Source organism: Antedon bifida, chromosome 3, assembly GCF_963402885.1.
Source record: "Antedon bifida chromosome 3, ecAntBifi1.1, whole genome shotgun sequence".
Taxonomy (NCBI): Eukaryota; Metazoa; Echinodermata; class Crinoidea; order Comatulida; family Antedonidae; genus Antedon; species Antedon bifida.
Genome location: NC_136228.1, coordinates 6,418,181 through 6,430,672, shown reverse-complemented (window position 1 = coordinate 6,430,672; position 12,492 = coordinate 6,418,181). Strand labels below are relative to the sequence as shown.

General features: G+C 30.9%; 1 protein-coding gene across 2 annotated transcripts in view; it reads left to right on the top strand.

Moving 5' to 3' along the window:
- Nucleotides 1-12,492, top strand: part of LOC144837227 (uncharacterized) — a 122,600-nt gene that overhangs the window by 16,772 nt on the left and 93,336 nt on the right. The window contains exons 4-5 of one of the 2 annotated variants that reach the window (XM_078692249.1): nt 8,098-8,163; nt 8,629-8,676. In XM_078692249.1, coding sequence (XP_078548375.1) covers nt 8,098-8,163; nt 8,629-8,676 — 114 coding nt within the window. The remainder of the gene's footprint in view (nt 1-8,097; nt 8,164-8,628; nt 8,677-12,492) is intronic. The other variant, XM_078692250.1, reaches the window with a different exon arrangement.

The following is a 12,492-nucleotide window of genomic DNA, read 5'->3' as shown; positions in this document are numbered from 1 at the left end:
TGCCAAAAATGAAATGGTAATTTTAACATTTCAAGAAAATGTTGTCATCCTATTAATTTATTACAGTAACGTATTACAGTTTTTAGCACATATAGCCCAAAACCCAAACAGGCCGGTGCAGCAGCCACTTCAAGACATGACGCACTTGTGCTACCAATTTTACTGAAAATACTATGGATTTGGAACTACTAAGACGAAAGTATAGCTAAAATCCAAGCTAAAATTGTGCAAAAAAATGTGACATTTTGACACGGGACAGACCAGGGACATTGTTTCGTTTGGCCAAAAATTAATAAAATGCTTTAAATTGATGATATTGATGATGGGTTGTGAATAATTTGACATTTCTCGTTCTAATCTTTTAAATTACTAGATAAAGCATTGATATCTGTGCTTTAATCTTTGCTTATCAATAATAAGTGTGACAAATGAATGCAATGATTCCATACCTTGCATGGCTCATTAATACACTATAACATTTTAACGGGCTGGTCTGTCAATATTATCATTGGATTCATAGCCAGTGGGGCTGAAGTATTTGGAGTGCGAACAGAGTAGTGCTAGACCAGTAGGATTATCATTCAATAAGGTATAAAAAGGAAATATTTTTAACACCATATTTCTACTCTGTATTCATTTCATTTGATTAACAATATGGTAAGTTATTATTGGGTTCATTTCTTTAAAGTAATTTCCTATTTTTAATTTATTTAGCTTCAAATAATTTTTTGTCTGTCAAGTGTCATCCCGTACAACCTCAACTCTTTCTTTGTTTGTTATCTGTACAATAATTTCTTAGATTAAGCTTTTTTTTTTGCTTTGGATATGTTAATCATCTTTAAGTAATTTTCTATTTTTAATTTATTTAGCTTCATTAAAACAAATTATATATTTTGTCTGTCATCCTGTACAATGATTTTTAGATTAACCTTTTTTTGCTGTGGATATTTGTTAATCATGGTATTCTGAAATAAAAGATGAATGAATGAAATTGTAGCCTAAATAGGCAGTTAAGTACGGTCCATTCGTATCTTAGTCTATCTATTTTTCAGCTGTTTTGGAGCTTCCCATTACTACAGCAACCTTACATCAACCGTGAACCCCTGGGGCTTATTGCATCCTATACCACAATCTACAATCTTTCCCCTTCCCACTCTCCAAACAAGCCAGAAACAACTGCTATACTAGACTCATTCTATCATGTTTACAATACTGTCTATTTCGTGCCTAGCTTACCTGGATAAATCAACATTAGCCTATTCTCTCCGAGAAGAGAGCTACAGCTTAAAAATATACAATTTTATAAAACACCCCTATCAGATAATAGTACATTCCTTACTATTTAATATTACTGCTTTGTTTTTAGTATCTCACTGCAAAACTGTTAAACATTCTGTACAGTATTATTATCAACATTTAACATTATATCCACAAAGGCAATGTAGTATTAATAATAAAGTATTACATCGTATGTGTTTTCACCATTTTATAGCAATAACACGATATCGGCGCTTCCTAAAGGAAAATCTAATTAGATTTTAATAGTTAGTGAGCATGACATAGTTCTCATAATCATAAAGTTAGCACTTTTGTGGTTTAGTGTGAAGTGAGGTTAAAAGTTCTCCAAAACTTCCTCACTAGTTTATGAGATATCAAGCAGAACTTATTCACTTTATTTGAATATAAGTACTAGTGTTTATTTGTTGTTACTATGTTTGCTTTGGATTTATAACATACTTAATATGAATAAGGAAATTCTGGTTTAGTTTAGATGGTCTTTTAAATCAGTGTGCACAATCAATATGAAGTGCATTTTTTTGACTACAACAAATTATGGACTGCTATTTTAGAATCAAAATTATTTTAGTAAACACAAATATCAACACCGTCTTCATGTAACTCTACCTATAAATGTCCAAAATATCAGTGATTTTGTTAATGCAGAAACAATGAACTTTTATGTGGTTCATTTTCGTCTCTAATATTTATTTGGGTGTAGAACTAGTTTATAGAGAATTCTGTTGTACCAATTGGTCCTCCCAAAAATATGTGAGACTTTCCAAATAATGTCAACTTTAGGGCACTATATAATTAATTTTGGGTTAGTTTAGCGCCCTGAAGTTGACATATTTAAAAAAAATGTCTGCATAATTTTAAACTGATGTTCACCAACCTAATGTATTTTTCTACTTGATCTTCTTCGTTAACACAGCCCTGAAATATTTATGTTCCAAGAACTACATTTAAATGTTTTTGTTCCATTACCATTGCTCTCTGGCTCAAGGTTTAAAAAAATGCCTAATCATCCAACTTATAATTATCAGTCAAATTACATTAAAAGTTTTCAAGTTATCACTTCAGCAACAAATGTTCTTAAAAAACCTTGGGGACAAAAAGGGAGAAAAGCTTCCATAAAAGCTCAAGTTATTAAAATGAAATTACTCATCAATCAACGCAAATTAGTTAATTAATTAAACATATAAATTGTAGTATACCACGTTTAGAAAGTTATAAGTAGATCTGGGAGTGTTTGTAGTTGATACATTTGAAGTGTCTATATCCAAGGGTCTATATCCAAGTGTCTATATCCAACATGTTGACACTTTGTCATGATTTTGTGGATTTAGTTTTAGTACTGAATGACGCGTGTATCACATACCTTTAACTAAATATAAACATTCAGTTTTTTGGTTCATTAAAGTGAAAGAGAATAATAGATTTACATTAGGTTTCTGTCTGTATGTATTTGTTTTCTTGCTTGACTGTTTGGAAATAAACAACCCTATTTGAAATTCTCTAGGGAACACGCCTATTTAAAGTGGACACACCTATTTAAAGGGGACACATAATTAAAAAGGACAAACCCATTTAAATTGGACATACCTATTTAAAGGGGACACAGCTATTTAAAGGGGACATACCTATTTAAAGGGGACATACCTATTTAAAGGGTACACACCTATTTAAAGGGTACACACCTATTAAATGGGACATACCTATTTAAAGGGGACACATCTATTTAAAGGGGACACCTATTTAAAGAGGACATACCTATTTAAAGGGGACACACCTATTTAATGGGGACACACATAATTAAAGTGGACACACCTATTTAAAGGGGACACACCTATTTAAAGGGGACACACCTATTTAAAGAGGACACACATATTTAAAGGGGACGCACATATTTTAAGGGACACACATAATTAAAATGGACACACATAATTAAAATGGACACACATATTTAAAGGGGACACACATATTTAAAAGGAACACACCTATTTAAAAGGAACACACCTATTTAAAAGGAACACACCTATTTAAAAGGAACACACCTATTTAAAGGGGACACACCTATTTAAAAGGAACACACCTATTTAAAGGGGACACTTTCAACTTTCAATATAAAAAAAGAAAGAAGAGGGGCAATTATATTCAACACTGTTCAACCCTCTTAATAATGGTTTATTATATTGTGAGACATTTTTAATAGTTCAACCCACTATGTTTTGAACATACAATTCCCTTTCAGCTCTTTAATTATCTTAAATGTGTTGTATTTCAAAGACTTGTACCTATGTAACTGTGGTTCACCATAATTGTGCCTATCTATATTTGTGTGTATGAAACAAACTCTTGTTGTGCTGACTGTCAAATTTGCATTTGTACTCTTGCAACAAGATTCAATGCGATGTTATATGATACGTGTAAGCCCACCACTCCCCCTTTTTACCCAATTTAATAAGCCTTAATAATCATAATGTGTTTCACTCCTCACTCAAATATTGTTTAATCACTTACTTCCTGTTATTTTAACATTATTTCATCGGTTTCAAGTATCAACCACCGGTATGTGTGTGTCGTACTTATTACGTAGGCGTTTGGAGTTGATAGCGCACATGCACCGTAATAACGATGATATCTGTCGTTAGTAAGGATGTCAATAGAAAATAGTTTCTATTGCAAGGAATTGACGAGCAAAGTGTTGGTTTAGACCGCACATTTTAGATTACTTTGTGTACTTTACTAATTAGCACATGCATTTGCCACCTACAGTATATTGGCTATATATCTGCTGGCCTGCAAATTCAGCTGGACTGTATAATCTTGAAATAAATAAATACCTTACCTATGATATGATAATTGATATGATATGATTGGTTAGTTAATGCCAAAGTCATTGGATCTGTTTTTGCAATATTTTGAAAAATAAAAATGTAAGTTGTATCTATCTTTGATATTTTTGGTCTTAAAAGTGGTAATTTGTTTTCTAAATCAGATTCCTAGGTTCAAATCATAGGGCATACCATGCTAAGGAACACTTGAAAGGTGTACAATCATAACTAAGGCCTTGTATACACTATCAGACTTTATGTGACAAAACAATGTGATATGATGATGATGGCATCATATTTGAGCACACTTATTTTGTCTAGTTTGATAGTGTAGACAGTGCTTAACATTTTAACACTTTGTGCATAAATATGATTGTTAAATTATTAAAGTCCATATTGGCTGATAATGTAGGCTAGGAATCCTGGGTTCAAATCATAGCACATGTCATGCAAAGGCACTCAATAAGACTTTAATAATAATAGGAATCATAAATGTGATTGTTAAATTATTAAAATCCATAGACCTATTTGCTGATAATGTAGGCCTGGAATAGAATCCTGGGTTCAAATTATAACACATGACATGCAAAGGCAATCAACAAGACTTTAATAGGAAGCATAAATTTGAGTGTTAATTTATTAAAATCCATAATGATTTGCTACATTAGGCCTATAACATTATCAAAAGTTAAACACCAATGTTATATTATATTCTATTATATTTTGTTATTGTTTGCTATTGTGATGCCTGTTATGTAGTACTACCAGTATTATTAAACCAATGCAAATATGCATGCAGCTTTGTATTCTGTTGTTTTTTTTCCATTCTCTGACATAATCTTCTTACCATATGGCATAGTAGTATTGGTACCAATGTGGTATAGTTTTTCTCGCATAATTGGTTTTGGTTTTGCCAATATAAATCCAGTCATCTACAGTAGTACTGAGGATTATGATGACTGTTACATTTGTTGTCATTTTAGCAGAATTTTATTTATCTGATTGTGTGATTACTGTGTGATGTATATATCCAGGTAGGTAATACTGTTATAGTTTAATGTTGCTTGGAAAATCGTTCCAAATTATTGGTCCAGCTACTGGAAATGTGCAGTCTGTGGACTACATGACCTATGCAATCAATTATTTTATAGGAATGTTAAATTCAGTAATTTTGTGTACACCAAATTTACAGTTTCCTAATTTTATATTATTAGATTGTTTGACGATAAATGAATATTATTATAAGGCAAATTATGTTTAAACTATTTTATAAATAGTTAAACTTTACATTACTATTTTACCACAACAGTCATCTTTTGTTCTGTGTACCATAATAAACTTTGCAAATACTGTAATATACAAAGTGAAACACATACCAATTGACTCAGGAGAAAACAAAAGATAAACTTTGTATGAACAAAAAAAAAGACAGAAAAAAGATTATAAAACCAGCCGAGCGGCACAGGTCAAACGTTTTTGAAAATACATTTTTCCATCCTGGTTGTTTGATGTCTGTAAAACGTCGGTGTTTGTCGTGGTTTTTCCTTCTTTGAATGCGGAATAAGCTGCATGGATTACATGCTGATGAGCACAATGGGGCGATGATTTGTGTTTAGGATTCTGCTTTCATTCAACAAGGTATTTAAAACAGATTTGTTTGAAATGGTATTAAAGGTGACCCGACCAAATAGCTTTCATGTGTATTTGTCTATCTTTTACTTAGTATAATTGGTACTCTGTTATTAATGATACTTGTGGATTTACACATATCTCGCATAAACATCTATTCGGAAATTGGCTTTAACCTTGATCTTGTGTTTTGAATTTTATATGATGATGTGATTTGTATTTCATTATGCTTTCAACCAAACCTTGCCTGTTGTGATCTGTTATTATATGTGGGCTGTCGAGATTGTGTTTATTTCTTGGATAATATATCAGTAAATTGCTATTTTGGATTCGATACCAGTTCACGTAAGTCCACAATTATTTAAAAACAAAAAGATTTTCATTCAGTGTCGTGTCTCTTCTGTAATAGGAATATCATGGCTGTGATTATCTTATCCATTATCTTTGTCATTAATGTCCCTACCCTTTTATTTATTGTTGACATAAATAATAATGTATAATTAGTACTTTAGTGTTTGAAATGTTCATTCAATGGCCATTCCATCTTTAGGTATCTTTAGTATTAAAGAATGAAAGAAATATTTTTTACTTAACTATTAAACATTTCATTTTGTATTATAATATAGGCCTATTATTACTGATGTTTCATTGTTGTAAATTATTTTTAGTCGCATGCAAACGCGACTCTACAGCTCACTATGTCGGTCGGTTGGTCAATCGGTCATTTAAAACACCAACTTAAATTTGTGCACGCGACTGCAGCCATGTATATGGCCTTGTTTAACCATGTTAAAGGGCTGAGACAAGTTCACTTCTAGGTTGGTCCTCATTTTTATGGTCTGCATTATTTGTATGGCATTTAATAAAATAAATGTTGGTTAAATTGAATTGCTTTATTTATCTTGAGACCCCATAATTTTGAAAGCAATTACTATATAATATCCTTGTATCAATCTTCTGAAGACCCATGGCCATCATTGACGAACTTACTGTTTATGTTGGGTGTGTGCAGATTGCAGAGGCAGATTCTAGTGGTTTTAACAGCTAAAACAAAGTTTTAGCTGTTGTAGCTATGACTGACAGACTATTTAGTATTATATTTAATTAGCACTCAGCATTTAAAACAAACTCTGGATTTTACAATATTTTTTTTCTAATAAAAAGTATGCAGTAAATCGACAGTCAAATCATGTAAAACACTAAATGTATTTTAATGTGAGCATGCTCAATGTGATAATGACAACATATTCCAAATTGGTTTCTATAATTCGACTTTTGTTACAAGAAGACTGTGTTATGAGAATATCTACATAATTAAAATATATTTTCCTTTCTTTATGTTAACGTTTTATTGTAAAATAACAAAGTGGTTTTTAAAGCATTGTATAGGTAATGTAAACATGCAAATTGTGGCTTGTTCACTTGGGTGGATCTATTATAATTTGTTGATTTTAAAAGATATATTAAGAATTGTATTTAAAGTCACAGACTTTACAATGACTCAAGTAGTTGATCGTAAAACAACCCTTTCTGTTCATTGTATTGAAATTAAACATTAGCAAATTGCATAATATTGCTGAGATTTGCATATCATGCCATTGCCAATAATGCATACCCACTTACATATTCATTGAGTATATACAGTAGAATAGAACCCCTATTGTGGGGACACCTTCAGGACCCAACATCACAGTATCCTCTTGAATAGAGTTGTCCTCAGAGTATTGGGTTCCTTTGAATTGGGGCCTGTAGTCTTAGTCACCTATGAATTGGGGCCTATAGTGTTAGTCACCTTTGAATTGGGGCCTGTAGTCTTAGTCACCTATGAATTGGGGCCTGTAGTCTTAGTCACCTTTGAATTGGGGCCTGTAGTTTTAGTTATAATTGTCCGTTTAACGTTTCACAGGAAAGTGTCTTTTTAATAGTGGTGTCCCTTACGTCATAGTCAATAGAAAGTCTATTGATTATGCTTAGTGTATTTAAGAGGGGTTCTACTATATAAACTGTGTATAGCATTTTTTCCATACTATAAAGTTATAATATTTAAACATCTCGGTAATTCTGTGCTCTGCATAAAATGTTTTCAATTTGACAAATTAAATTTAACATCTTTAAAAATATGTCAAAAAAATTATTATTTGACATAATTTTTTTAAACAGAGTTTAAGAAAAATCATATATTTTAACACGATAACAATCATTTAATTTGTTTCCAACTTTATTTTAATTGCATAAGAAAATTATCTTGATTTAAGTTTACTTTAAGTTTACTTATCTTAACTCAAGTTTGTCACAGCCTTCAAAGTCTTGTGTGAGATGTCAAAAACAATTATTATTTTCTGTCTTATTGTAGATGATCTTGGAGTAAATATGCATTCGTCTAACAAACTTAACTCGTTATCTGAAACGGGTTCTCAGGGTAAGTGCTTAAATTAAATTATCAATTTATTTTACACTTGCTGCTTGATGAATATCATTCCAAGAACCTTGTGGACATGACGTTTTTTTAACTATCCTATGATAGCTAATCTGTACCTCCCTTCTTAGAGTTTCCCAGGGTTCATTGGGCCCAGAGAAAAAAATAGCAAAAAGGCTAAAAGTGCCAGAGGCCACCAGCATTGGAGGGCCATGTAGGGTCCCTGAACGAGGGACCTTAGGCCTCTGAGGTACTATGTTGAAGAAGGATAAAAGCACCAGAGGCCTCCAGGAGGGCCATGTAGGCTCCTTAAAAGAGGGACCTTAGGCCTCTGCGTTACGACGCTGAATATGAGTACAAACTTAATTTCCATTTTCCACAAAGCAATCATTTTTATTAAACTGCTTTTACAAAAATGTGTTTTTGCGATTGTAGATTGTTATATCTTTATTCTATTGCATGATATAGGTTTTCTCTTGAAATTTTGCTTCAACTCCTGTCAGAGCCCAGGATATAGTAAAATATTCATTTTATATTTGTTATTGTTTGATATTTATCATATTTTTGTCATACTTTTCACTTGATTATTTGTTTATATCATTGTACAGTAATGTGTTTATATTCATTCATCAAAAATAATTTGATTGTCCACATGTCTGGTTAATACAAGTTGCAAAAAAATTTATTTGTCTTCGAAAAAAAAACCAAAGAAATGTCGGTTGTCAGCAAATCTGATAATATTGATCAGACAATAAAGAATCCCACAACAATGTTTATTAATATTCATTCATTCAGCAGTGGAAAATTACATCCATTTATTGTCATTTTGCATATAAAATATACATAGAAATTATGTTTGCTGTGAGATATACAAAATCAATATTAATTAATTTTTACAAAGATTATTTGTAATTTACCAATGAAATGTCCCTTTTATATACATGCAGTACCATATATTTTATTTCAGCAAATATACAGTATATATTTATTGCTATAAAGAAATGTTTGTCCTCACAATCAACCACCGTTTGTGTTTTCAGTTTTTGTATTTACATATTTAAAAATTTAATTTCACATTTGACGGCATTCTTCAAATACACACTTCACTATTGAACTAATCATAATGTCTGTCAAATTAATTGATTAACATTTGTTGTTTATTTTTACTGTTGTAATCATTATCTGGCCACCCAATGAAACAAGTGGGTAGAAGTGCTATGCTATTTCACTTTGTGTTTCTCCAACAACAAGAATTAGGAAATACTTAACATTATTTTTTTCACATCTATTTAATGACACAAGTTGATTATGTAAAATAATGATATGTAATATACATAGTGACTGTCGCCGTGTTGTAGAAGGCACTTTTCCGGTTGATAACCATTCATAATACCATGGAGGTATAAAAAATACATCCATGATAATTCATAGTTATTATAAAAATCAAACAAATTAAAACTTCCTCAATATATTGATTGAAGCAGTTTTAACTTGTTGATTTTGCCCATGCATCTCTTTGATTTATATTAATATTATTATATATTTATTTACATTTTAATAAGGTTTATTGTCAGAATTTTTTTACATATTGTGTATTTTTTTGTATCAAGATATAGGAACCCTTTTAATTTTTTTAATATCTCTTAGATCTACTGTATAATCAAAGTAATTTGACATAGTACACTCAATTTATACTTTTTACATCTTTGAAACAATTGATTTTATTAATCAATTCATAAATACATATATAAATGAATTAATAAACTTTGAATATTAATTAATTTATATACTTCCATATATGTCATATTTTTAAACTTAAAAATATGTAATTTTTTTAAATCACTGAATCATAATTAATAAGTCAACAGCACATGTCAGAATGGCTGACTTTTTTTCCACTTGTCGTGAGTCACTTTGTGTAAGTCTATGATCTTCTTCCTGTGCAAGGCGTCTTTGACTTTTAGTCTCAAGAGCTTTTCAATTGGTCAGTGAGTGATAAGATTATAATACAACGTACCTGTACATTTGGCCATGAAGCAATCTGTATTAATGAACATGAAATTCCATCTTATATTGTTTACATCACCATGGTGATATATTCATAAACTATTTTAATTGGGTGAAAATTGTCTGAATTTATAATTATGTAGATTTGCAGACCGGACACTTTGACACTGACTCCAGATTTTTGTTCATTTGGTATTTTATTGTTTGTCTAATCAGATCCAACCACTGTTGTTACCATGTTTTGTTTTTAGTCATTTGCCTTTGATAACGCTCATATTTTTCAACTAATGTTGGCTTGCAGGCCAACCTTATTGATCGAAGTTGTTACTTGCTTCAGTGATACAAAATTCATTTTCTTTTGCCAGTTTTACTTCTCTGTGGCCGTTGACGAAGATTGTTCCTGACAGAATATCATATGGAAACAATATCCCAAACATAAGATTCTGTAGAGTGTCGCTAAGTACGGCCTGTTGGTTATGACAAGGTGATTTTTTGGAAAAGTTTCATCAACGTTTTTCCAAATCTGTGATTATATATTAATAATAATAATTTATTTGGAAGCTACACTTTTTAAACAGTGGCACACTTCTTGAATGAAGTGCATCCATTATATTACAGTTTACTCAACTGAAAAGTTTCTAAAGATTCTGATTTATTTTGCAAAGTCATTTTTCTTTATTGCTAACATTTGTATGCAAAGTTTCTTATCTAGTATAAACATCAGGAATTAAAAAACAGCTGTGATATGTATTTCTGTTTCTAGCCATAAAGATATAAATTGATGTATTCTTTGTTATTGAAATGATATTGCATTTAATTAAACTCATTTCTGAGTGTTTACAGATTGCTTCATTTGATTTTGAATGAACTTATTGGACTCAAAGTCAGGGTTGTGGATCTATCTCAAAACAACATGTGTACAGTAATTCATTTAGTTGAACAAGTACTGTACTTTACGTTTAAATCCTGATTTTAATTCATCATTTTTTTATACATCGGATTAAAAGGATTTGGTTCTTTCTCAACAACATACCAAGGATTTGTAGTTTTGGATTGTGTGCCTAGAACATGAGAATGTGATTGACATTAATGTTAAAAACTGAATCAACATCCAGAAATCCTTGTTGTCTGCAGGAATTTTTACATAATTATTAGGATTATTGTTTGAAGCTTTAGTTTTATGAGAGGAAAATCAACAACAGGTGGTACTAGTATGTTAATCAACAGGTGTTAGATCCAGCTAAATCAGCTAAAAAAAATTGGTATTTAACAGAAGCACATTTGTTGGATAAAGTGACATTCTTGGATAATGTTCAAATGACATTCATCATTATATAATCTACTGAACCCCACGTTCCTCCATCAACTGCTTGCATTCAACGCTACAACTGTCAACTTGTGTCGTCTGCATTATCGATTCTAAGAAAATGCTTTCTTTGTCGTAAGGCTGCATTTCCCCCAGATTAAATTCAACGTCTTATGATTGATAATCACGGTAAAGGAGACTAGCGTCTATTATTTTGTTCGTACATCCTATTTCTATATTAAGGATTTTCACTGATTTATCTGATATAAAACTATGACTTAGCAACCACTGTGTATGCGTGATTCGTGAGTGCACCTACATTGATGAAAGCGTAGTTACTCAGTCATTTCCTATTGTACTTGGTTGAATTAAGCGGCAGTGCTCTTCTTCTAACTGGTATATGATGACATATTTCTATTAAGCATTTGTTTATTGTGAGTCGACCTTGGAATTTGTAATGTTTTTCGCATAATTAATGTTGTGATCTACGTTGAAAGCAGTTTTCAAGATGAGGATTACTAAGAGAAAAGCACAAACATTGGGACGAAACTCAGGTAGAATACTCTTTTTGACTATTACAGTTAGTAATCTGATAAAGATTATTTAAATTTAGTTGTTATTTTGTGCTATCTTATTTAGTAGACCCTTGAATTGGAAAAATAATTTTAAATTAAAATGTATTCATTCATATATTTTGTAATGTTCAAAGAGTTGGTCTTTAACTTGTATTTCTTAATCATGGAATATATCTTTATATTTTTATATCTGAGATGTTTTTGTTTGTTTGCATGATAGCATCCACATTATCTTCCTGAATTTTTGGCTGTTAATCAATGTATTGATATAAGATAAGATAAGATAAAATCTTTATTATCATGAACACAACAAGACGAACATGAAATTGGTTTTCCTTGAATGCTTAAAAACACATACAATATATAAAACATTAAAAATATCAATACAATACATTAAAACTATATATATTGGTGACATCACAAATGCTTATTAAAATCTTGAGT